The sequence below is a fragment of the Heterodontus francisci genome, chromosome 7 (assembly GCF_036365525.1).
Source record: "Heterodontus francisci isolate sHetFra1 chromosome 7, sHetFra1.hap1, whole genome shotgun sequence".
In the NCBI taxonomy this organism is placed as follows: Eukaryota; Metazoa; Chordata; class Chondrichthyes; order Heterodontiformes; family Heterodontidae; genus Heterodontus; species Heterodontus francisci.
Window position 1 is genome coordinate 92,539,875 of NC_090377.1, and position 27,362 is coordinate 92,567,236.

General features: G+C 43.0%; 2 protein-coding genes across 2 annotated transcripts in view; both read right to left on the reverse strand.

Annotated features, from left to right (window-relative positions):
* Positions 1-863: 863 nt before the first annotated feature.
* LOC137371751 (caveolae-associated protein 2-like) lies at positions 864-5,107 on the reverse strand. The gene is made up of 2 exons (XM_068034596.1): positions 4,225-5,107; positions 864-2,430 (listed from the first exon to the last, which is right to left on the reverse strand). The coding sequence occupies exons 1-2, from the start codon at positions 4,708-4,710 to the stop codon at positions 1,633-1,635; spliced, it is 1,284 nt and encodes a 427-aa protein (XP_067890697.1). The 5' UTR covers positions 4,711-5,107; the 3' UTR covers positions 864-1,632.
* A 7,627-nt stretch (positions 5,108-12,734) lies between these two features.
* Positions 12,735-27,362, reverse strand: part of tmeff2a (transmembrane protein with EGF-like and two follistatin-like domains 2a) — an 88,742-nt gene continuing 74,114 nt past the window's right edge. The window contains exons 7-10 of the mRNA XM_068035662.1: positions 22,235-22,294; positions 19,811-19,937; positions 19,539-19,697; positions 12,735-13,798 (exon numbers count right to left, since the gene is read on the reverse strand). Coding sequence (XP_067891763.1) covers positions 13,702-13,798; positions 19,539-19,697; positions 19,811-19,937; positions 22,235-22,294 — 443 coding nt within the window. The 3' untranslated portion in view covers positions 12,735-13,701. The remainder of the gene's footprint in view (positions 13,799-19,538; positions 19,698-19,810; positions 19,938-22,234; positions 22,295-27,362) is intronic.

Consider the following 27,362-nt stretch of genomic DNA (forward strand, 5'->3'; position numbering starts at 1 on the left):
CGACAGGACCCGACGACGTGTCGGGTCGGGTCGCACTTCTGGGTCCGGCATTCAGGGTTGGGCCGGGTCGGACATGCTCTATCACCACAGTGGCTCCAATGTTAGTATACTTTTTGGACTTGCAAGGTGGTTTTGTTACAGCTTGTGCAGATAAATCAGAAGCTTTGTCCCAGGGTGGAAGAGTCAGTTACTAGGGGACATAGGTTTAAGGTGCGAGGGGCAAAGTTTAGAGGGGATGTGCGAGGCAAGTTCTTTACACAGAGGGTGGTGAGTGCCTGGAACTTGCTGCCAGGGGAGGTGGTGGAAGCAGGTACGATAATGACATTTAAGAGGCATCTTGACAAATACATGAATAGGATGGGAATAGAGGGATACGGTCCCCGGAAGTGCAGAAGGTTTTAGTTTAGACAGGCATCAAGATCGGCGCAGGCTTGGAGGGCCGAATGGCCTGTTCCTGTGCTGTACTGTTCTTTGTTCTATAAGCAACAAAATGAAAAACGGAAGGTAGATTAACTGATGGTTGGGTCGGGTTGGGTGCGGGAAAAAATAAAAGGACTTGGGCTGGGTCAGGCTTGGATGTGGTTCTGTTGGGCTCGGGTCAGGTTTCATTTGCAGACCTGAGCCGGCCTTTGCCCCCACCACGGATTATGACATCAAGGGCTTGATAAAGTCCAGCCCACTGTGTTTGATATGATAGTCAATTATTCTGGTGAACAGGCACTACCATCTAAAGCAATTAAGCATGAATGCAGGAAGATATATATTCTACACTGTATTTGAAATAAACAATGCCAATTACCACCATAGCATTAATGGTTGATTACCATAATGTTAGTAGCGAGGAATAAAGGCAGGAATCCACTTTTAATTCTTTTTATTTGGATATTTAGTTATGATTATAAAACATTTTTGGCTTTAGTTTTAATAGCAAACAAGAACATACTGAACAAGAAGAATGTTCAAGCAATATATTACATGTGAAGATAATTAGATTATATATTTTTTGCGGCAATTTATCTCAGAAAAGCTTTCCTCAATCAGCAATAAAGAATGAAAGAAGCTGAATTCATCTGTATTACACAGGCCATGAAATGACACCACTTGGCACTGGGGTAGCAGAACTGTTTATATATTGTACTGTATACAGTACTACTTTCTTTTTAGTCAGTTTCTTTAAGTTAATTAGTTTTATGCATGATTCTTTTCAATTTTTATTTTAGGAAATTGACCTCTACCTAAATAGTCTACAGATATGAATCAAAATAGAGCATTTGTACGTATGAAACAGATACATTTCAAATAATTAAAATGTAAATTGTCTTGGCCTCTGTCCTACAGCTTTCATACATGCCTGTAAGTATAGAACCCAAGTAACACCAACTTTTCCAAAGGGTGACAAAGCCATTTTTGCTTCCTCGCTAAATACACAATGGCATAAACATAGCCCAGTGCCGTTTGTTCATATCCGACTATTACTTTCTATCTGTTACCTCTCACTTTCCCTCTCCCAACATGCTTCAGTCCCTCTAATCTAGCCGTGAACTCCCCGTGGGGTTACAGTAGCTAATAATAACTATCACAAGCATAATTTTAGTATATAAATGGAGGTTCATTGGTCCACTCTCCAAGGGTTTAGGCGGTTTGCTTTATCTGCAGAACAGCGGGCTCATCAGGCTCCTCAATGTGCAGCTCTATATTTGGCCCTACGTGTTTTGCTTTGCCTTCTTGCTGGTCTTCGGGGAGAGTCTCCAACAGAATTTCGGCCTCCTCTGTGCTTTCTGCCTTCATTACAATGCCCCGGTTGTTACTGCTTCCCATTGCAAGTTCTGCCTGTTTCATTTCCTCTTCTGCATTTTCTGCCATTTCTTTAACTTCTTCCGATGCCAAAGTGTTGGGGCCCAAGTGCACTTCGGGGAACTCGCTGTCTTCAGCAGAAGCTGATGGGTTTGCTTCCAGTGTGACGACTGTGTCACTGGGGCTCTGTGGAGGCGTCTCCCCGTTCCTAACCTTTTTCACCTTAAAAGTCATGGGCGTTACTTTGAAGCTGGAGGACTTAGCCGACTGCGGCTTCTGTTGACTCGGGGTTAGTGACTTCTTAATCTTCTCTCGTTTTTCGGGAGACACAATTTTTGTGCCAAACTTATTCATCCTTTTCTCAATGTTCTCACGGGAAAATGCCTTCTTGATGCTATCAACTTTCTTCATGCTTGATCTCTTGATTTTTGCAGCCCTGGATTGCTGAAGCTTTTCCGATTTTTCCCCATCATGTATCTCATCGTTGTCTTCACCTTCGTGGATGTCTTCATCCGAGGACAGTTCCAGCGATGCAGGGGTATCTTCCACAGCTTTGTTCGTATCCATACAATCTTCCGCTGCCACGTCTTCCTTTGGCTTTTCAACAAAAAGGTTGGCTGGAATCTCTGCTTCCTCCTGCAATGATTCACCAAGTTTGAAGTCAACAATTGCTCACTGCCCCATAAACTTAAACAAAATTATGGCTTTAAAAAAAAACTACAGAACAAAACTGCTCCTTCTTAGCATTTTAATATCTTGCTTCTTTTTATCGGCCAGCTATCTGTGTATTTATTGCTTAAAGCTGTTCTGCATCTAAAAGGCAATTGAACTGCTAAATAACTGATTTAAAAAATACTCACACAGCAATAAACAGAGGGATGAAACTGATGTTAATAATGAGCACATCGATCTGGGGATATGTGTGAACTTCACAGTAAGGCTAGTATAACCCTTTTTTGGGGAATTAAAACTAATTTGATTACATTGGAAGACATTAGCAAGTTATGAGTGCAATGATTAGTAACAAATGTCTGAAAGTTTAAGGAACAGTGAAGTCTGCTTAGACTACAGAATCAGAAGAAATCTGAATTGTGCCAAGAATAAAAGATAAAATTCACTGTCATTTGTTGTGATTACTCTTTCTTTAAAATTTGGTTCTGTTGACTTCATATATCTTGGCCCTGCCTTTAACTCTTTTCTCCCGCATTTCTGAACACTCATTTCAGGTTGGAGGTCCTAAATTGCTCGCCATTAACCTAAATAACCTAATAGTAACCTAAATAATTAAAATCCAATTATTTACCTTCAGGTATTGGTTAATTTATGAATTAAAGCCCTGTTGATGAAAAATATGCTTGAAAGGCAAGTGCAATCCACAATGCAAGCTGGTTGGTAATCCTTGTTATGACATATGGCATTTTAATATAACTTTTCTTCAAGATTACATCTGCAACGTTAGACAGAAGCTATAAAGGTGCATGAAATCAAAAGCAAAATACTGCGGCTGCTTGAAATCTGAAATTATATAAATGTCGCCCCACGATTACTTAAATTGGAAAACATGCCCGTGTTGTGACTCATTCCCCTGTAATCTGAGTCAAGTACATAATGAAAACTTGCACTATCTCGTAAAACTTCAAACAGATCAGCTTCACAAACATCCAATTAATTCAACACATTTGGAATGTATTCTAAAGGCTGTTTGATTATGGCTGCAGCTGGGACGTTTACATACTTCAATGCTTTGCATTCCAACCCCGTCCCACCCTTCCCGGAAAAAGGCAGAGCACTGGTCCTGGGTCAGAGTCAGAGCACAAGTACCGCCCGCCCTCTTACTATGCCAACTGTTTTCACTGCAGATTGTCCGACACACCCCAACCCGTAGCTGCTCACACACCAAGAACGCAAATCAGTCCGCCATATAGCCACATGAAAGTGCAGTCCTTTAATGTCACCAGGATTGATTAGACTAGGGCTGGGACCCTGATGATTAGGTTGCTAACACTTCAAACTACAAATGAGCGAAAACAAACTGTTTTGAGCATTTTTGCAAAATAGAAGGCGCCAGAAATAACAGCTTTCACCAAACTGATCTAAAAGGTTTAAAGCCCCAAATATGCAACAATCGTGCGTATTGTGTTTATCACTTGTCATCCTTTCTTTAGAGAATGTTTGTGTCCGGATCAGACGATTATGCATCTAAAGGGCTGGACTAGTGCAATTCGTAAAAAATAAACTCCCAACTCGAAAGCAGAGTGCAGGTTAATTTCTGAAACTTAGATAAACCAAGTCTGTGCTGGGCAGATATAGCTGCCACTCGGTGTTCATTTCGATCTGTTCTAATTGTGTGCTGGTCAGCATCACTCGAATAAATTGCAAGTGTCTGGCTGCTTGATGCCCCCGGGGCGACCCCCAGCCTCGCAGTCTTACCTGGAAGATCAGCACTCTGAAGTTGTTTTTCTTCAGCAGCTGCGCCTGGTTGGTCTCCAACTTCTTCACCTGCACCGCCTGCTTGTCCAGGCGCTCCCGCATCTCCTTGACATTGGTGCTGACTTTGCGGGACTTGTCCAGCAGCTTGTTGACAGTGTTGCTGGTCGTGCTGTGACTCTTGGAGAGTTTGGTGATGTCGCTCTGGATGCCTTTCACCGAGCTCTCCACGCCAATCTGCCTGTGCTCCATCTTCTTCTGGTTGTCCTGCACCGTGTCCAGCATGTTGACCAGTTTGTCCAGCAGAGCCAGCACGGTGATGGCGTTAACCTGCGAGCTCTCCCGCACTGACTCGGCCGGGATGGGGCCGGGAGCCGGGCTGGGAGGCGAGCTGGACTCCAGGCTCGGGCTGGGGGGTGGGCTGGGCTCCGTGCCTCCCTGGACGGCCTCGGCGCTACTTTTCTCCGCTTGCACTCCGTCCTCTCCCATCTTGACGATCCCCAAAAACTTCTGCTTTCCCTCTCCTTGCTTGAAATCGATGGTGCGACTCTTAGTTTGGGCTCTTTCTGGGAAAGAGTTGTAAAGTGCAGGCGACTGCAAACCGCAAAGACTGAAGTTGGCGCCCCTCCCTCCCTTCTTCCCAGCTCGGTTCGGTTCGGTTCCCTCCTTCCCCTGGGGCTGTTTACAGGAACTTCCCAGAGCCGCCTCGCCAGCGACCTAATTACAGCAAACTCCAAGCTCCAGTACTATACGTGTCCGTCAGTAACTTTGCCTTGTTGCAGGCGGGGTTTGGGCTCCCCCAGAGATTATTTTTTTCCACAAATGCCATAACATTTTGCAAAACGTCTGGATCCTGTAAAAGCAAATCATCGGGAGCCTGGCCCCAGTCCCACAGCTGCTATTGGCTGCAGATGGAAAGTGGGGAAGCGCCCATATGACGCCTGGGTTTTCCTGCATGCTGCTCTCATGCTCTAACTCAAATTAGGCAAATATAGCAGGGACTGGCCTTTCTCACGGGGCACACAGACATTGCACACATCAGTGACCTTTATACACACTGTACATGCAACACACTGAAAAAATGAGCTGGTTGCAATATAATAACATCTACTTTTTATTTCTTTAAAAAAGAGTTTCTCAAAGGCAACTTTGTGCTGTGCAATCATATAAGTACGAGCTGAAAATAAATCTTTGGAGTCCGTGTGTTTTCAAAGCTGCCGAGAACTTCCAGCCCTCGCTGTCAAACCGAGGTGGCTTTAGTGTGATTGAGGATTTTCCTGCAGGTGGCAGCAGACTTCTTGTGGCTGAATACATAGAAAGTGAGGGAGGGGCCGGGACATATTTAGCCCGTGATATAATGTGCTCAGAATAGTTTACCAAAGTACCTTTAGTCTTCAGCACTCCAGAAACTCCATCTGTGTTCATCCAGGCGCGTACCTTGCGTTTCATGCTTAGCATTCATTGATTGCCAACTTATTTTTAATGTAAAAACTTTGCACTCTACAATGCCAACGAACCGCCGACCTGCAGTTTTAGTTGTGGCAAAACGCACCCATCTACGTAGATGCTTAGAAGAATTCCCATGTCCTCATCCTTTGGTGTAATATTCCACATGTCAATAAAACAAAAGCAAAATACTGCGGATGCTAGAAATCAGGAATAAACAAATTTCTGGAAATATTCAGCAACTCAAGCAGCATCTGTGGAGACAGAAACAGAGTTAAAGTTACAGGACCATTCTCAGAACTGGACGAAGTTAGAGATTTAACCATTTTAAGCTGTAGGAAACGTTAACTCTGTTGCTCTCCATCATGCCGCCTGGTGAATGTTCCAGCATTTCTGTTTGTACTCCACATGTCACTGTTGCATTGATCCAGACACTCGGCATGTCAGGCAGCATCTGTGGAAGAGGAATGTAGAACCTGAAGATTTTAGCAGTGCTATCGTGAGTTGGGGTGGGTTTTTTTTGTTAACTGCCACTTTCAACTAATACTCAGTACAACACTTGGAAACTGATTATTATTGTTGTAAATAATTATTTTGAAACTGTGGGTTATTGGAACAAAACGGACAGCTATACTTCATTATATGAATCATGTAATATGTTACCCAGGCAGCAATAGGCCATATCCCACTCCTGTTTCCGTGTATTGTGGTTGTCAGCAAGTAGATAAATAACAGTAAGCAGGATTCTCTTCACCAGGTGCTTGGCTGGTTCATCACTTCATCGGCACAACCCTGCAGTTAGCTTCCATGCTTGACCAATTGTTCTTGACAGATTTTTCGAGCTACATAAACAAATTTATCTTTGAAGAACACAACCTTATAACAGTGATCTGGCTCTTTTAAGGTGATTTGAAAGGTCTGGTCATATTTTGTTATCAATGCTGATTATTAAGATGGACTAGCTCTAGTCGACACTGAGTGAAGACTCTCTCTGCCAAACTTATTTGCATTGGCATTGTGTGTTTGTGTCTGCCTGACTGCGTGTCCCGGTCAATGAATGTGCATGTATGTGTATCTGTTATTGTATGAGTGTGTGTCAGCCTGTCTGCCTTTGTCATTGGTTGTGTTTGGCTGTCTCTGCCATTCCTTGTGTCTGTGTTCAACTTTCTATCCATCATTATGTGCCGTGTCAGCGTGTTTGTCCCTGTCATTCTATGTGTGCCTGCCTGCCTCAGATCTTTTGTGTGTCTGCCTGCTTCTCAATCATTGATTGTGTGTGTGTACCTGTCCCTGTTATTGATTGTGCATGTGTCTGCCTGTCCCTGATTGTGTGTCTGTCTGTTCCTGATTGTGTGTGTACTTGCCTGCCTTGTTATTGTGCGTGTGTCTGCCTGTCTCTGATTTTGTGGGTGTGTCTGCCTGTCCTGATTTTGTGTGTATGTGTATATACATGCCTGTCCCGGTGCATCAGCAACGTTGGTCAACTGGCACTTGCAGAACTGCACCTCTGTATCAGTCAGCAGTTTCAATAGAGCAAGGGAGAAAATTAGAGGTGATTTTATTTAAATGAAAGACATACAGAGGCAATGGCAGGAAAAGAAAATGTGTGTATATGTGTGTGTGTTTGTGTGCATGCCAGACTTTCGTTATAAAAAAAAGTCTAGACTGCAACTAACAGTGATGGAATTACAGGGCTGGATTTTACATTGGGCAGACGGGAGCTGGCCACTGACGTAAAAGTTGGTGGCAAACCCAATTCTGCCTCACCTGAGGATCCGACCCGCATTTTACGGGTCCCCAGGCTTTAATTGTTCCAAAGCGGGACGTCCACCCGCTTAAGGGAGGAAGTCCCGCCTCATTGAGCTACTGGCTAATCAGTGGGCTGGCAGCTCCTAGTCCCAGCAGCACCACTGGGAGCGGTGGCCACTTCTGGGACTGCAGCTCAGCCGACCAAAGAGGATGCTTGGGAGCATAACCGGGGATAATCTGTTGGAACCCGGCAAGGCAAGGGTGGTCATTTGGGGGGAAGGGGGGCATATTGGTTCCTGGGGGTGGTTGGGGAAGTGTGGGCAGCCCTCAATTGGGCACCCTGTGCCCGATTGTCAGGGCCCACCCCCGGGGCGCTGAGAGGCCTTAGGCTTTTACTGGGTGGCCCTTCCTGGTTCCAGGACGCCCGCTTGCCACACATAAAATCGGCATGGAGGCGGGCGAAGGCCCTTAAATGGCCATTAATTGGCAACTTAAGGGCCTTGATTGGCCTGGGGTGGGCGGCCCATTTATCTCCCCACCACCAGACCTCCCCCCCCACCCTACATAAAGTTGGGCGGAGGTGGGAGCGGGTCGGGAAGGCCTCCCGAAGCCTCCCACTCCATTTTACGACACCCCCCCACCACCACCCAGCTCGTTGGGGTGCCTTAAAATTCCAGCCACAGTTTCTCTGTTCTTCTACTGAAACTGGTAACTAATGCAGGGATACACTTCTGAGTGCCTGCTGCAGTCTGGTACTGATCCTGAATGACTTTTCATCATATGTGAGCTTAGGCAGTAAGAATTGGAAGGCTATGTGATCACTGAGCCCAATGCTGATTTCACTTGTCCTTACACATTTGCTTTCCAGCAATGGCCAAAGAAAGTATTCAATAGCAACAATACAGGACAAGTTTCTCCTCCCTCCTCCTGGGAATGTGGAGGTCAATTGTAGCAGAGAGATTGTTCCCTCAAAGATATTTTCATTTACCAATATTGAGTTAAGTTGTAGATCTTAATCTGATACTTGTTACTGAACACAAATACAGATGCAACAATGCAGTGAGGCAGAAGGTGTCGTTTGAAAACAGGTTGGGGACTGATGACAACAACTGCCATTAGTTTTTACACATAATTTTGGTTATTTTGTTTTATCTATGAAAGAACTTTTTTGATTAGTTTTAATTAACAAAAGGATGTTAGTTATTGTAATTAATTAAAATCAATACTGCATGCCTATCTTATAATGCCCCATTGCCCTGCACCACCAAGTGTACTGTGATAAACTGAACCAGCAATAAACATTGCTTGGTCAAAAAACATAAGATAGTATAAAAAGTATGAAGGTTCCAAAAAAGTGTTTTTCTCTTGTAAGTTTAAAAATAATTTTGCAATGTCCTTTAAAATTAAAAAATTAATAAAAATGCCAAATTGCTTGCAATAGGGGAATTGCACAAGTTAGGATTAGCCAGCACAGTAATGCTTATTGTTACAAACTCTAATAATAACTTAGTCTTAATGGACTGGACTTTGCTCTCAGAAGGGAATGAACACCACTAGCCATTCATTATGGTCACACTTGCCCACAGACTTTCTATTGGCTTTTGTACTGGAACCTTCGGAGATTAGAAGGATATTTTGGCACAAGGGATCTAGGACAATAGGGCAAGCAACTGTTGTCTCCTTAATCAATCAGATTAAAGAATCTTTAATGAACAGTACATAGTCTGAACAAGGAAGTGTATGTTAGAATAATTAATTCAATGTCAAATCAACAACAACTTATATTTATATAGCACCTTTAACGCAATGAAACATCCTGAGGCACTTCACAGGACCATTAGAAAACAGTATGACACTGAGCCACATAAGGAGATATTAGGTCAGATGATCAAAAGCTTGGTCAAAGACATAAGTTTGAAGGAGTGTCTTAAAAGAGGAAAGTGAGTCAGAGAAGTGTAGGGAGGGAATTCTAGAGCTTAGGGCCTAGGCAGCTGAAGACATAGCCACCAATGATGGAGTAATTAAAATTGGCAGTTGTTGGGCTGAGATGGGGCAAAGTTGGGCAATGTTACAGAGGAGGAACTAGGCAGTTCTGGTGATGGTGTGAATTTTTGGTTATGAGCTCAACTCGGGATCAAATAAATAAGGTGCATAAATGCAATGTTGCTGTTTATTGCAAGGGAATGGAATATAAATGTAGAGCTGTTTTGCTGCATTTGTACAGTCCATTGGTGACACCACATCTAGAGTATTGTGTGCAATTTGGTCTCATTAATTAAGAAAGGATATAATTGCTTTGGAAGCAGTTCAGAGAGTGTTCACTTGACTGATTCCTGAGATGAGGAAAGGTTGGATAGGTTGGGTCTGTATTCATTGGAGTTTAGAAGGATGAGAGGTGATCTTATTGAAACATACAAGATTCTGAGGGGAATTGACAGGGTGGATGTTGAAAGGATGTTTCCCCTTGTGGGCGAGACTAAATCTAGGCGGCACAGTTTAAAAATAAGGGGTCTTCCATTTAAAACAGAGATGAGGAGAAATTTTCTCTCTCAAAGGGTCGTGAGTCTGTGGAACGCTCTTTCCCAGAGAATGGTGGAGGGAGGGTCATTGAATGTTTTAAAGGCAGAGATAGACAAATTCTTGACAAACAAGGGAATCAAAGGGTATCAGGGGTAGGCAGGGAGGTGGAGTTAAGTCCACAAACAGATCAGCCATGATCCTATAGAATGGCGGAGCAGGCGCGAGGGGCTGAATAGCCTACTCCTGCTCCTAGTTTGTGTGTATGTTCATGTAAAGTGAAATCAAGAGAAAGATGAGAGGAAGAGAAAAAAGGAACAAAGTAATTTAAAAAAATTAAAAACCGTAGAACCATAGAAAAAAATTACAGTACAGGAGGCCATTCAGCCCCTCATGTTCATGCCGGCCGATGAAACTAACTGCCCAATTTAATCCCACCTTTCAGCACTTCAGGTGCATGTCCAGGTACCTTGCAAAAGAATTGAAGGTTTTTGCCTCCACCACTGTTCCTGGCAGTGAATTCTAGACACCCACCACCCTCTGGGTGAAAAAGTTTTTCCTTCTGTCCCCCCTAATCCTTCTACCAATCACCTTAAATCTGTGCTCCCTGGCAATTGACCTCTACGCGAATGGAAACTGGACTTTCCTGTTTATTCTATCTGGGCCCCTCATAATTTTGTACACCTCTATTAAGTCACCCCTCAGCCTCATCTAAGGAAAACAACCCTGGCCTATCCAATCTTTCCTCATAGCTACAACTTTCAAGCCCTGGCAACATTCTTATAATTCTCCTCTGTACCCTCTCCAGAGCAATTATGTCCTTTCTGTAATGTGGTGAACAGAACTGTATGCAATACTCCAGCTGTGGCCGAACCAGTGTTTTATACAGTTCCAGCATTACATCCCTGCTTTTGTATTCTATACCTCGGCCAATAAAGAAAAGCATTCCATATGCCTTCTTCACTACTCTATCTACCTGTCCTGCCACCTTCAGGGACCTGTGGACATGTACTCCAAGGTCTCTAAATTCTTCTACCCCTCTCAATATCCACCCGTTTATTGTGTATTCTCTCGCTTTATTTGCCCTCCCTAAATGCATTACCTCACACTTATCTGGATTGAATTCCATTTGCCACTTTTCCGCCCACTCAACCAAACTATTGATATCGTTTTGGAGTCTACAGCTATCCTCTTCACGATCAACTACACGGCCAATTTTAGTGTCATCTTCAAATTTCCCAATCATGCCTCCCACAGTTAAGTCCAAATAACTAATATATACCACAAATAGCAAGGGACCCAACACTGAGTCCTGTGGAACGCTACTGGAAACAGCTTTCCATTCACAAAATCATCCGTTGACTACTACCGTTTGTTACCAGTCCCTGAGCCAATTCTGGATCCAACCTGCCACATTCCCCTGTATCCCATGGACTTTCATTTTACTGACCAGTCTGCCATGTAGGACCTTGTCAAATGCCTTACTAAAATCCATGTAAACCATATCCACTGCACTACCCTCATCAATCCTTGTTACTTCTTCAAAAAACTCAATTATGTTAGTAAGACATGGCCTTCCCTTAACAAATCCATGCTCACTATCCCTGATTAATCTGTGCTTTTCTAAGTGGCAGTTTATCCCGTCCCTGGGGTATGTAGCACCTTGAATTTAATTAGAAGATTCCAGAAAAAAACCTAATTGGAAACAAAGGGGATTGATATAACCATGTGACTGCTGGCTCATCTCTGAGGAAACTACAGTTTTGTGACACAGGCATCAGACAGGCAGTAACTGAGGGTACAGCGGTGAAGACAGCAGCAGCTCCCGTGTCTCTCTCTCCAGAAAATATCAAGGAAAGAACCGGCTGCGACTGGGGGACCCCCTCCAAGCCTACAGACCGCTACAGCTAGCAACCAGGGGAAGAGAAACAACAACCAATTCTGCCTTCAGGAGCTCTGAGCAAAGCAAGCCAGCCACAGTGCTGGACCAGCGAGGACTTCAAGACTACAGCTCCAACCGAGGACTACTGGACTTACAGACTGTATTTAAGTTCCATTTATTCTGGACTTTAATCCAACCACCAAATCTGTTTCCCTCTGTAATCTATTTGTGTGTGTGTCTCTCGTGAATGTATGAATGAATGTGTAGTGTATTTTTTAGTATTTTAAATCGTGTAAGAGCGTTAAGTGTAATAAACTTACCTTTTTCTTGTTTAAACGCAAGAAAACCTGCCCAATTGGTTCTTTGCAATCATATTAGAGGAATGAGGTAAAACACTCACTGAGGTGGTAAGCATAATCAATGTTCTGAAAAAAAGGAATAAACCCTGTTGCAGTCTAACAAGAGAAGGGGTCTGAGGGGAGCCTGAGACCCCCCCACCCCAACCTGGCCATAACAATACACACACTTTCAAGTAAGAAGGCAGAACATGGTCTATGATTTAATCAGCACAGGTCCCCTGTAGTTATCTTGCCTTCCTCACACATGTAGGATGTGTTGGTTGCTCACTTTGCTAGAGAAATGAAGGTGATCTGATTCACACTGTATCAGAATTGTGCCCCATCTATAATATGTAGGGATTATTAAGCATACGCCAGAGCATGTGGTACTTGTGGTTAATCGCTGTTTGCACAAACAAATCTAGTTGGCTGTATTTGTTCAATAAATTATGTCTAATCCTGACGGTTGCAATTCTCTGGCCTATGCAACTGCTCAGACCAAGTCAAGAATGAGGGAAAGCATTTTTAAAGGTATATAGTGACGGTAAACAGAGACTAAGGAAACAATTCAGAACTGCCTATTGCTGAAGTAATATTTTTATTTGTCATCTTATTATGAAACATTAGCACTGGAAATGTATATTTCAAACGAGGATCCACAACAGAGCAAAACAATGCCCTAATTATCCTTTGTCATTATCAAAAAGTACATGTGTGATCCTCTACTTACTACCACTTTGGTCAATGCAACACATTTAAACCATTGTTTTTGACTAACCAGCCTGGGTGACCTGTAACCAATTGGTAAAAATTGCTCATAATGTATGTTCCTGTGTTTATGTAAAAGGTGCATTTTGAGTTATGCTAGTGCAAAAGCACACACAATATAAAATAGGATACTTTACTAATGACACTTATTGTAATTTGTCTGTCTAAACCGAGAGAGCCTTGTTGACTGCGTTCTTTTTGTTATGGTGTGTTACACTGTCATGTACACAATACTACTGAATTCAGATAAATAGCATTGCCCTTATAAACAGAGTTTGTTTTAAGCTCACTGGCCTTGGTAACAAGTGAGTAAAAAACATTCTGGTTGAACCTCTGGTCATTAACTCATAGCTTCCCGAAATTAATTTTCAATTAACAGCATAGAATCCTTATTTTCACTACTTAACATAGGTAATATCTGACTGAACATTACAAATTGCTTGCTTTTTAAAAAAAATCCAAAGCACGTTTCATCTTTAAAAAATTCAGAAACATCACAGAAGTATTTATTTTCCATTAGTCCAGCTTTGTAGTACTTCATGTGCAAATTAAATCAATATTGTGATATAAATTGTTAACCATTTATTTTTATTACAGAAAAACACATCAAGACAGTATATACTATTTGAAATATATCCAGACATAATCAAATAACTGTAGTATATGTATTCATTGGTGTAGTATACCACAAATGCAAGGCAACATGTGTTGTTCCATTTTGAATGATAATAGTCCAAACTTTGTGTAATTATTTTTGCAGCTGTACAATCATGCTTTTTTTTAAATTAATCTTGTTGATGCTCTTGTTGTGTTGTCAGAACTGTAATGTGTTGCGTTTTGCTTCTGTCTTTGAATTCTGTTGCCCCTAGGACATTTTCTGCAGATAAGAATAATATTACTAATTCATAGAGTAGGAAAATTATCTTTTACTTCAAAGCAATTCATATATTTCTGCAACACATTTCTAACCGAGAATAAATGGAACGATTGTGTATCATGGAGGCAGTTTGAGTCTTTTAGTATGTACATGACTTTTTGATATATAATTTTTTAAAAATCTGATGCTCAGTGCTATATGTTTTCCATTTTTGATCAATGGATGCAATTTAAATGATCAAGAGCAGGAGACACACCTGCTCAGCTAAATTAGTCATTTGAATAATTGGAACCTAGGTGAAAAACTAATGCACATAATGTAGCACATCAATATACATTTCAGCGGAAATCTGCAGACCTTGCCCTTCTGCTGATCTTTCATGTGTGAGCCTGAACATTGAGTGTTAGGCAAACTAATCATCACATCCAAGACCAAACCGGTTCTCACCATTGTCCACAAACACACAGGTTTTAGAGCTGGAATGATGATGATTACAAATCCTGGCTGATTATGTACCATACAAACAGGATAAGAATAAACTGGTAACCAAACAGCCAAAGTAAACAATTATCCTTTTTCAATGAGATGCGGTCTCAAATCAGCCTTTATATACATGACAGGAAAGACAGGTCCTGCCACATGCTTCTTGCTCTATATCAGAACCAGTTCCCATTGCTATGCAAATACATTCTAGTTTTAACTGCTTCAACATAGGTTTCAGTCAGAATTTAAGCTTCATTATGTGATTTCTCACTTTCCCAAAATTTTGGATATTTTTATAAGAGTAAACTTGTGTGAAGTCCCAAGCCTTAGTTACTGAACTGTGAATAATCAGGTCCCACAGAACTGCAAATCAGTAGCCTATGTTTGCATCAAATTGGCAACTTTTTTATAATTCATTCATGGATGAACACTGGCAAGGTCAGCATTTGCTGCCCATCCCTAATTGTCCTTGAGAAGGTGGTGGTGAGCTGTCTTCTTGAACTGCTGCAGTCCATGTGGCGTAGGTACACCCACAGTGCTGTTAGGAAGAGAGTTCCAGGATTTTGACCCAGCGACAGAAAAGGAACAGCAATATATTTCAAAGTTAGGATGGTGTGTGACTTGGAAGGGAACATGCAAGTGGTGGTGTTCTGATGGACCTGTTGCCCTTATTTTTCTGGGTGGTCACGAGTTTGGAAAGTTCTGTCAAAGGAACCTTGGCAAGTTGCTGCAGTGAATCTTGTAGATGGTACACCTGTGGTGAGGCGAGTGAATGTTTAAGGTGGCGATTGGGTTGCCAATCAAGTGCTGCTTTGTCCTGGATGATGTCAAGCTTCTTGAGTGTTGTTGGAGCTGCCTCATCCAGGCAAGTAGAGAGTATTCCATCACACTCCTAACTTGTGCCTTATGGATGGTGGATAGGCTTTGAGCAGTCAGAAGGTGAGTTATTCACTGCAGAATTCCCAACCTGACCAGCTCTTCTGGTCACAGTATTTATGTAGCTGGTGCAGTTAAGTTTATGGTCAATGGTGACTCCCAGGATGTTGATGGTGGGGGTTTTAGCGATGGGAATGCCATTGAATGTCAAATGGAATTAGTTTCTTGTTGGAGATGGTCAGTACCTGGCATCGGTGTGGTGCAAATATTACATTACACCTATCAGCCCAAGCTGGAATATTGTCCAGGTCTTGCTGTATGCAGGTACAGACTGCTTCAGAATTTGAGGTGTGAAGTGAACTGAACATTATGCAATCATCAGCAAGCATCCCCACGTCTGGCCTTATGATAGAGGGAAGATCACTGATAAAGCAGCTGAAGGTGGTTGGGCCTAGGTCACTACCCTGAGGAACACCTGCAGTGATGTCCTAGGGCTGAGATGTTTGGCCTCCAACAACCACGACCATCTTCCTTTGCGCGAGGTGTGACTCCAGAACTTACCCCTGATTCCTACTTATTGCAATTTTACAAGGCTCCTTGATGCCAAAGTCAAATGCTGCCTTGATGTCAAGGGCAGTCACTCTCAACTCACCTCTGTAATTCAGCTCTTTTGAACTAAAACTGTAATGAGGTCTGGGGCTTAGTGTCCCTGGCAAAACCCAAAATGAGCATCGGTGAGCAGGTTATTGCTGTGTAAGTGTCGCTTTACAGCACTGTTAATTACACCTTCCATCACTTTGCTGATGATTGAGAATAGACTGATGGGGCAGTAATTTGCCGGATCAGATTTATCCTGCTTTTTGTGGAGAGGGCATACCTGGGCAATTTTCCACATTGTTGAGTAGATGCCAGTTTTATAGCTGTACTGGACAGCTTGGCTAGGGCCACAACTAGTTATGGAGCACAATTCTTCAGCACTACAGCTGGGATATTGTCGAGGCCCATAAGCTTTGCTATATCTAGTGCCTTCAACCATTTCTTCATATCACCTGCAGTGAATCGTATTGGCTGAAAACTGGTATCTATGATGATGAGGACCTTAGGAGGAGGCTAAGATGGATCATCCACTCTGCACTTCTGGCTGTAGATGGTTACAAATGCTTCAGCCTTGCCTTGTGCACTGATGTGCTGGGCTCTCCCGTCATAGAGTATTGGGCTGTTTGTTGAGCCTCCTTCTCCCACTACTTATTTAATTTTCCACCACCATTCACGATTGGATGTGGAAAGATTGAAGAACCTTGATCTGATCTACTGATTGTGGGATCACTTGGTTCTATCTAGAGTTTGCTGCTTCTGCTTTTTAGCATGCATGTTGTCCTGTGTTGCAGTTTCATCAGGTTGGCACCTCATTTTTAGGTGTGTCTGGTGCTGCTTCTAGCGTGCTCTCCTACACTCCTCATTGAACCAGAGTTGGCCCACTGGCTTGATGGTAATGGTAAAGTAAGGGTTTATGCTGGGCCATGAGATTACAGATTGTGGCTGAATCTAATTCTGCTGCTGCTACTGTTGGTAACCCACAGTGCCTCATGGATGCCCAGTTTTGAGCTGCTTGATCTGTTCTGATTCTATCCCATTTAGCACAGTGGTAGTGCCACACAACACATTGGAGCATGTCATCAGTGTGAAGATGGGACTTTGTTTCCACAAGAACTTGTGCAGTGGTTACTCCTACCAATACTATCATGGACAGATGGATCTGCAACAGGTAGATTGGCAAGGCCGAGGTCAAGTAGGTTTTTTCCTCTTGTTGGTTCTCTCACCACCTGCTGAAGCCTGGTTTGGAAGATATGTCCTTTATGACTTGGGCAGCTTGGTCAGTAGTGGTGCTACTAAGCCACTCTTGGTGAAGGACATTGAAGTCCCCCACCCAGAATACATTCCGCGCCCCTGCTACCCACAGTGCTTCTTCCAAGTGGTGCTCAACATGGAGGAGCACTGATTTATCAGCTGGAGGAGGGTGGTAAGTGGTAATGAGCAGGTTTTCTTGCCAGTGTTTGATCTGAAGGTATGAGACGTCTGAGATCCGGAGTCAACACTGAGGACTTCCAGGGCCACTTCCTCCTGACGGTACACCACTGTGCAGTCTGTCCTGCTGGTGGGGCAGGTAATGGAAGAGTCTGGGACATTGGCTGTAAAGTGTGATTCAGTGAGTAAGACTAGTCATGCCACAGCCTGACAGTCACAAGGACAGTTCTCCCAATTTTGGTACAAGCTCCAGATATTAGCAAGGAGGACTGGGCAGGGTCAACTGGGCAGCAGAGGCCTGTTTTAGGTCGGGAAAAAGAACCCGACCCAAACCACAGCGGACCCGAGCCCGAGCTGGCCCGGGTCTCTCCAATTTTGCCGACTCCGACCCGAACAAACCACTACTCGACCCGACACGAGCCCGACCCGACCATCCCTTTATTTACCGTCCTGACTGTAAGAAGCTGCAGTGAGTGTGTGATGATGTCACAGTGACGTCACTCGCTCACTGCGCAGACTCAGTTTCGTCCTGGACTCCCAGCTCAGTTTTTTAATTTCAGTACTCATCAACAGAGCACTTAGTGTGTGTGTCTGGCCCGACCCGACCCGACTTGACCTGGACTCAGCCCGACCCGACCCGAGCCCAAAAGCCGGACCCTGATGGGCCCGACCTGACTCGAACCTGACACATGTCGTCGGGTCCCGTCGGGTTTGGGTCAGGTAGCAGGCCTCTACTGGGCAGGGTGTGCCTTTGTCGTGTATGGCACCGAGGTTGATACCCGGTGGTTTGTTTAGTTTTATTCTAATTCCAACTTTTCTGTAGCAGTTTAATACAACTGAATGGGCAGTTAAGAGCCAACTACATTGCTGGCATCCAAAGTCCACATGTAGCCCAGACTGGGTAAGGATGGCAGATTTCCTTCCCTAAAAAGGACATCAGTGCACCAAATGGATTTTTTATGATAATCTGGTAGGTTCATTGTTATCATCACTGAATCTAGCCTTTTATTCCAGATTTATTTAATTAATTGACTTGTCATGCAGGTCCGCACCTGCCAAGAATGAGCACATAGATTTCGCCACCTGGACATTAAATTTTAAAATTGTTGCTGGGAAGAAAAGACGGCCTATTACAAGGGGTTGCCAAGCCCCTGACTGGAAAGACATTTTTTGCATACGAACAGACAGAAACCAGTTCCTGCTCCCCAATACACAAAAGAGACCTGGTCAAACCAGCCGGTCACATGACCATTTTCTGGCCAACTATGGGAGTTTTTAAATTGGAGAAACAGTTTTGGAACTCAGAAAGCTGTTTGCTCCTAGACTGAAAAGACCTCTCTTCTGTCTCCATCTCTTTCTTACAGAACTGAAGACCCATTGAAAACACATGAACCCTGAGAAAGAAAAGTTTCCTACAGTGAACAAGGTTTAAGAATAATACCGGACCCCAAAGAAAAGCAAGATCTACTTACAAGCAAGGACTACAGCGAGCTCGAAGCACAGTAACAAAAGCCCCTCTTCAGAGATTGCCTCAAACTTCTCTACTTATTTTTTTCTTCTGCTCTTTTCCATCTCTATTTGCATGTGCATATCGCGTATGCATGCTAGCGTGGGACGCGGCGCGTATCCGTAGGCGTTAACAGAATTTGAGTATAAGTTTTAAGAAATTTCACATTTCTTCTTTAAACCTAAGAAAGCCTGTTTGTGCTCATTTCTTTGCTTTATAATTGGAAAGCGGTGAACAAGGATTCACCAAGGAGGAGCTCAAAACAAGTGTTTAAAACAAAACCCTGTTACAATAAGGCTGAGAAAGACCCCTAGACACCTTTCTCACATGGTTGTAACTGAATTTAATTTCTCCCAGTTGCCCCAATGGAATTTGAACTCATGTCTCCAGAGAATCGGTCCAGTCCTCAGGAATATTAGTCCAGCAACATTACCACTGTGGTACCGACCCTCTTCAAATTTCCAATGCTCTGAGGAAACATGGGAATTTACTTCAATCTAATGATTTTAATGTGTGCATACACTGCTGCTGAAGCACTGATAACTCCCTTAGAGCGCTGCTATCCCCAATGTTGCCACTTTTACACCCTATTTTCATCAGTGATGCTTCTAAGCAGCATGCAAGCCTGGCTCAGTCTCTCTCAGATTAATATCAACCTTACACTGCACTTGCTCCACCTGAAAATCAGGGTCGGAGTGTTTGATGCTGCCCCCAGGTGCCTGAGATGAGACAGTAATTCCAAAGAATGATTTTAACCACTGAGCACAAGATGATAATACAGTGGAAATGAAAGAAATGCTTGACTATCATACTCATAATCAAGTAACTTGACTGATTATTAAAGATTACCTTGTTATGCAAAGAACTACAATCAAAATGATGGCCACCTGCACAGCTCCAATGATGGATGCTATTAAGACATACTGAAGTTTTCCAGCTCCAGGAACTACGTACAAAACATTAAACTCTTTTTGTTCACAGCGTGGTCCTTTAAAACCTGCTTCACAGCTGCAAAAATGAAAATAAATGGACAGATAATGAATTGATACAATATTGAAATAAGTGATGTTTACAAAGGGATTACAACATTTTGAATAGTTAATTTCTTGTCTAAACATTACCTGCATGATGGTTCCTCTTTATTAATCATGTATTCACATTTTCCATGTAGACAATGATTTTTAAAAGTATTGGAACATGGGATATATAGTCCCCGAGCAGGTTTTTCTAATTTATTGGCATTTTTTTCTGTAATAAGTAAATAAAAGATAATGAAAAACTTTTTTAAACAAGAATGTTCTACAGGTCAGGAAGTGTTGGGTTCTGTATGAACCTCACCTTAAAAAGCATGACATCAAGATTAGATTGATCAGAGCACAAGCATAATAAATTGCAGTGACTGTTCTTCAGAGAGAAATAGCAGTAGAACAAGATCTAACTTATGAAATGAAGATCACAAAGGCAATTCAGCTTTGATGTTCTTGGCCAGGAACTTTTTTCACTGCTGTCCTGAAGGCACCGAATCATACCATGGGTTAACTCCACAAATGCCAGTCGTCCTCCGGTGCCTCACCCAAGAGGCCATTCTTAATGTGAACCTAGTCGGTAAGCCTTAGCAGACTTATTCAACTGTGGAGGGCATTACATCTGAACCAGGTATTGTCTTCACCTTTAGCAGAAAGTGTCACTAACTCGCTTTAGAAACAGGAAATCTGTTGATATTTCTTCCTTTCTAGCATATTGTGTTCAATTGCAATGACCTCACTACCACTCTGACCAAGATCAGCAACTTATCATAAAGAACATTTTAAACTCCTAAAAAAGAAATGAAACTCTTCTGTCTTGTTTGCAGACCATAATGCAAAAAAAAAGATTTGTGAATAATGTGATTAAACGTTCCAGAATTGCAAAATGTTAAGTCATGAAATGATCACAATAAGTGATATTCTGTAATGGTTTCAGGCATGAAAGTTGTTGAAATGTAAATGTAAAGAACTCAGATGTCTCTTAGAACAAAGAACACAGAACAGTACAGCATAGGAACAGGCCATTCGGCCCTCCAAGCCTGCGCCGATCTTGATGCCTGTCTAAACTAAAACCTTCTGCACTTCCGGGCACCGTATCCCTCTATTCCCATCCTATTCATGTATTTGTCAAGATGCCTCTTAAACGTCGCCATCTCCCCTGGCAGCAAGTTCCAGGCACTCACCACCCTCTGTGTAAAGAACTTGACTCGCACATCCCCTCTAAACCTTGCCCCTCGCACCTTAAACCTATGTCCCCTAGTAACTGACTCTTCCACCCTGGGAAAAAGCTTCTGACTATCCACTCTGTCCATGCCACTCATAACTTTGTAAACCTCTATCATGTCGCCCCTCCACCTCCGTCGTTCCAGTGAAAACAATCCGAGATTATCCAACCTCTCCTCATAGCTAATGCCCTCCAGACCAGGCAACATCCTGGTAAACCTCTTCTGTACCCTCTCCAAAGCCTCCAGGTCCTTCTGGTAATGTGGTGACCAGAATTGCACTCAATATTCTAAGTGTGGCCTAACTAAGGTTCTGTACAGCTGCAGCATGACTTGCCAATTTTTATACTCTATGCCCCGACTGATGAAAGCAAGCATGCCGTATGCCTTCTTGACTAACTTATCCACCTGCGTTGCCACTTTCAGTGACCTGTGGACCTGTACGCCCAGATCTCTCTGCCTGTCAATACTCCTAAGGGTTCTGCCATTTACTGTATACTTCCCACCTGTATTAGATCTTCCAAAATTCATTACCTCACAGTTGTCCGGATTAAACTCCATCTGCCATTTCTCCGCCCAAGTCTCCAACCGATCTATATCCTGCTGTATCCTCTGACAATCCTCATCACTATCCGCAACTCCACCAACCTTTGTCGTCCGCAAACTTACTATTCAGACCAGCTACATTTTCCTCCAAATCATTTATATATAATACAACAGCAAAGGTCACAGCACTGATCCCTGCGGAACACCACTAGTCACAGCCCTCCATTCAGAAAAACACCCTTCCACTGCTACCCTCTGTCTTCTATGACCGAGCCAGTTTTGTATCCATCTTGCCAGCTCACCTCTGATCCCGTGTGACTTCACCTTTTGTACCAGTCTGCCATGAGGGACCTTGTCAAAGGCTTTACTGAAGTCCATATAGACAACATCCACTGCCCTTCCTTCATCAATCATCCTCGTCACTTCCTCAAAAAACTCAATCAAGTTAGTGAGACACGACCTCCCCTTCACAAAACCATGCTGCCTCTCGCTAATAAGTTCATTTGTTTCCAAATGGGACTAAATCCTGTCCCGAAGAATCCTCTCTAATAATTTCCCTACCACTGACGTAAGGCTCACTGGCTTATAATTTCCTGGATTATCCTTGCTACCCCTCTTAAACAAAAGAACAACATTAGTTGCTAATATTATTAGAAAATAGACTCAAACTTAAAACATTACTTTTTTTTTTACTTCTGTTGCTGAAAAAAAAACTATATCCTTCAAAAGGTTTAGATATTGAAATGGGTACCTGTGTAATCAGTTCTTGCATAAAGCCCATCTTCAGTTTTTGTACCTGTAGTCACATTCTCTGTTCAAAGAAAGTTGGAAATTTGACTTAGCAACAGTGTAGTTGCCCCGACAAGGAAATGCTACCTGTTGATAATACATTTCTGTCCTGTAACTCTTTCCATTAGCTGCATTTACAAGAGAACAGTTGGAAAGTAAACATATACATTTTCCCTGTTAAAATCAACAGGAAATGACCAGCATTTTATTTAACTCAATGTGTTAATTAAACATTTGCACAAAGGCATTTCATTTTAAGCCTCATTCTTGAATTAATTATCCTGACATGCAATGTGCTGCCCTCTGGGTCATGTGCAAATTAGTAAGATTAGAGTTGCTAGTTTACAGAAGGTAATTTTCCAGAACATTTTTCCCTGATAAAGATGGACCATTAACTACAAATAAAGGATGCTGTGCACGTTTGGAAGCTTGATGTGTTCCATATAAGGTAGCTTTATTAAGATGGTTATTTTCTTCTTGCAGGTTAGTTCTACATTCTCCTTTGTTGATCAGAAATAGCATGAGTTTATGGGCATCTCCGTGGACAGGGTCAATGATTGATTCCCCAGCACCTTCCATGGACATCTTTCCCCCCTACTCTGAGTAACTTCACAAAGCTGGAAGACATTTCTTGCTGTGGAATCCTTGGCTTACTAGCATTTCTTAAAAAAAAAAACTTGTCCTTTTTACTTTTTAGAATATAGATATTACCCTGAATATTGTTGCTTGTTATAATCATCAGGTTTATAACTCCATGTATTGAAAGACACCACAATCTGGGTTGAGTAGTAGTTACTTTGACAAAATCTCTCTTTAGAAGTGAGACAAAAAAAGTATTATAGGATATGTATGGTTTTGTTACAATATTACAATAATCCTTTTATTTAGTAAAACATATAATTTCTGTATTTCATATTAACTTTACATTTCTGTCAAACTACTAAACAAGTGTAACAGTGTTAAGCATTGTCAGGATCAGCAATTTTGGGACAAGTGCTTATAATTCAGTCGCAATTTTTATTCCTTATTTTCTAGTTGCTCAAATTCCTGCTGTCCTCACTGGATATCCATAGCTCGATGGATAGTGTCAATATGCTCCTTGGTTTAGCAAATAGGGGTATACTTGAATGCTCCATAACTGAAAAAGCATCTTTGTAGACAAAGCCAGGGAATGATTTCTAGCCAAAACTAGGTTCTGTCCTTGGGTCTCCTAATCAGCAGTGGCAGTGTTGTAGCCAATGGCTTGCCAGTAAAAAAAATCTTATTGTTTATATATTTTCTGTTCCTTTATGCTCTACAACTCAAGTGGTGCCTTCAAAACAGACATTGATAAATTCTAATGTATACACACTGAAATGCAATTTGTTAGGGGGTTGAGTGGGGGGCATTACTTGTTCCAGATTGGCTGCTATCTAGAATGTTTTACAAATCCTGTAAAATACATACAGGTTCAGCAAAATCCTGATAAGAATAATACACTTGACTAATAAAACTATTCGTATTGTATGATGTCAATAGAAAGCAGAGCTGTCACTGTGACTGATGAAAACCCTACTTTCTTTGTCCTACATTAGAAAAGGGTTTACCATTGTTATTCATGTCAGGTGATGTCACTGTAACAGTAAGTGACCTCAGAAACTTTTATAAAATTTGATTTAAATTTTCTGACATGATACAATCTGTATATATTAGCATGCTGCACAGATGATGTGATATATGACCATAACCTATTCAGGAGTTTTGTAACTGAGCAAACAGACTGCATTATCTCTCAGTGAAGAACTTTCTTCCTGTCAGTTCAGAAAACCACATGCCTTATTTTCTGGTTAAAAAAAGTAAAAAGAAGCCACACTGCCATAATAATAACTTATAAACTTCCTGTCACAATATGTGCACATGGCTGGCAAAACCTAGAAAAGAGTAAGAGAAAACAATAATGGAAAATATCAACAATAAAGTTCAAGTGGTTTACCTCAGAAATAGGAAAGCACAAAGATATCTGCAGTGGTTGCAACATACTCAGAGTCTTCATATCACTTTCAGGCTGCAGATCAGTTTTTAAACTAACTAAATCTTGTTGTGATTTACAACATTAACTAGGTCTTTATATTGTGCTAACTTTTGTAATGAACTTAAATCCACCTTCTGATCATGGTTTTGAATAAGATATCAGAAGTCCAAGATTTGATTCTGGCCATTGAGCATACTCCTCACGTTAGCATCACTCAATGGGAAGAGTTCACTGTATTACAGAATAATTGGAGTTGCATTACTAGGCTTTGTATAATCATAGCAGCTGAAGTAGAACAGAAGGCGTAGGTCACAGATGGTCAACTTTTCAAGAGGTGAAAAAATAAATTGTGTGCTGTCAAGGAGCTACAAATTTTAAGTGGATGGGAAGACTGTACACTTCCAAGCTCCCATTGAGGAATGGCACTTACAGGGAGACACAGTGGGAAATGCGTGCGCCTAGCCCATTATTATTCATACATTAAAATGAATGGCTAGAAAAACACAAGCTGTGCATCTACAATTTCCCACAATTCACGCTGTATCAACCTCAGTCCCTGCTGTGAGTGTGGAATCAATCCTATAATGCATGTCACTGTGCTGGCTGATAGTCTCACTGTAACTAAAGTATACCATAAGAGCAATTTTGAAACTTAATCCATCAATGTGGCTGGTAAAATATGCTTTGCTTCAAATTAGTTTTTTGATATCTGGATGCCTCCCTCTTATTTTGTAACTCTCTATGTTTTCTCTCATTCCATCTCTTGCCAAGCCCCATCTCATTCATTTTTTCTGCCCTCTATTTCTATCACATTCCCTCCTCCCCACTCTAATTCCCCCCGCCATTCTTCCTCTCATATCTTTTATTCCCTCTTTCCTCCTTCCTCTCATTGCTTCTTGCCTTCTTTCTTTCATTACCAATAATTCATGTCCTCTCTCCTTGTTTCTTTCTCATTGCTTTTTTTCTCACTTTCCACACACTGGGCTGTATTTTATCCGGCCAGCAGGAGTGGGAGTGGAGGCCTGGGGGTTGAAAAATTGGGGTGGACAAGCTGGCCTGGAAACCCGACATTGTGATATCAGTGGCGGGAAAGCTCCAAGGTGGTGTTACTGCCACAACATAGCAGGACGGCAATTTGAATTGAACAGCTGGAATGCATTTGCATTGAATGCAATTTTTTTGAGGGAGGAGGGTTTAAATTTAGTCAACGGCGCATGGGGATCACATGCCTTCAGATCCCCGGTTATTTAAAAGGTGGTGGCACTAAGGCAAGGCTGCATTGATGCTGCAAGAAGGCAGCCTTGAGGAGCATTGGATAAGGGAAGAAGGGAGAGCACATCCTGCAGGTATCTGCCCGCTTCCTGAGAAGCAGCCATGAATCCCACATAAATTAGACTGTCTCAGGAACCACAGCCTTTCAGCCCCTCTACCACCCCCACCCCCCCACCCCCCGCCCCCACCCCCCAGTCACCTTCAGGGATGGATTCCCAGGGACACGAGCTACTCGTGGAAGATATGGCTACTCAGGCCTGTGAGGAAACTTGCACTGCAGTAGAGGAGGTACAACGCCTGCCACAGGTCCACCCGAGCGACCCTCAAGCACAGTGGGTGGCACAGTGGTTAGCACCGCAGCTTCACAGCTCCAGCGACCTGGGTTCAGTTCTGGGTACTGCATATGCGGAGTTTGCAAGTTCTCCCTGTGACAGTGTGGGTTTCCGCCGGGTGCTCCAGTTTCCCCCCACAGCCAAAGACTTGCAGGTTGATAGGTGAATTGGCCATTGTAAATTGCCCCTAGTGTAGGTAGGAGAATGGTGCGGATGTGGTAGGGAATAGGGGGTTAATGTAGGATTAGTATAAATGGGTGGTTGTTGGTCGGCACAGACTCGGTGGGCCGAAGGGCCTGTTTCAGTGCTGTGTCTCTAAATAAAATAAATAAATAAAGCAGGCCATTGAGCTGCTGAAGATGAGATTCTGGTGTCTCGATTGATCTGGTGAAGCCCTGCAGTATGCCCCAGCGAAGGTCTTGCGTATTGTGGTGGTCTGCTGTGCTCTGCACAATCTAGCACAGCAGAGGGGAGGGGGAAGAGCCTTGCATGAAGAGGACAAGATTGTTTGCCAGGATGTGGAGGAGGTTGCTGAGCAGGCACCACTGGATCTTGATTCCCTTGCATCGAAGGCCAGGGCCATTGAAAGATGCGCAAGGGAGGCACGACACAATCTGATATGTACCTGCTTCCTGCCATGATGATGGCCTCTCAAAGTGAACTCAATAAAGATTCACCTCACAGTATTCCGCCTTTCTATCTCACTCCAGTGCAGAGTGCCCAGCTTCACCACTCACTGTGACACTTCTGAGGCGCTTGCCAAACACGGCCTTTACCTACAGTGGCAGCCCATTGAGGGAGCAAGAGTGAAGGTAGCATCTCATAATTCAGCAATGAAAGCATGAGCCATTTACAGCAATGAACTGAAATCTATTTATTACCACAATTGTAGGAAACAATGCAACGGTCACAATTAATACACCCATGAAGCCTGAGTGTGTCTAGGTGCTCTTCTGTTTACGTTTCTGTGTGCTTCTCCATGGTGTGACCCCTGCGCTAGCAACTGAGGTGGAGGCAGGCTGCTGATCAGGCTGTCCCTTGGCCTGGGATGACTTTGGGCGTCTTCTCGCTGCCCGAGGCCTGGAGGGCCCTGGTTGCCTGAGGGGTTCCTGCATAGGAACAGGAGCCTCTGTCAAAACTCAAAGCGTCCTGAAGGGAGCCCCCAGATAAGGAGATCAGCCTCTCCTCCTCACTTTCAAGGCTCACTTCAACCTCCCTGCACGCCAGGCACCTCATCCTTCTCTCACCTTGCCACTGCTCTGTTGATCTCACGGCCAAGGTGAGGGTATGTAGGTCTGCGTGCATCTCAGGGATTTGGCTCTCCATGAGGGTCGCCAATCTCTCAATGGAGGAAGCCATGCGCTCACATGCCTGTGACATGGCAGCACTGACTCCTCAATCTTCTGCTCCCGGCAGCACATTGCTTCTGGCATCTTTGCCAGATGTTCCCTTACCTCTCTTTGCAACTCCAGTAT

Coding starts and splice junctions, on each gene's coding strand:
- LOC137371751 (XM_068034596.1), bottom strand. CDS start 4,710: ATGGGAGAGGACGGAGTGCAAGCGGAGAAAAGTAGCGCCGAGGCCGTC. Junction 2,431..4,224: donor TCAGAGTGCTGATCTTCCAG/GTAAGACTGCGA, acceptor GAATCATTGCAG/GAGGAAGCAGAGATTCCAGC.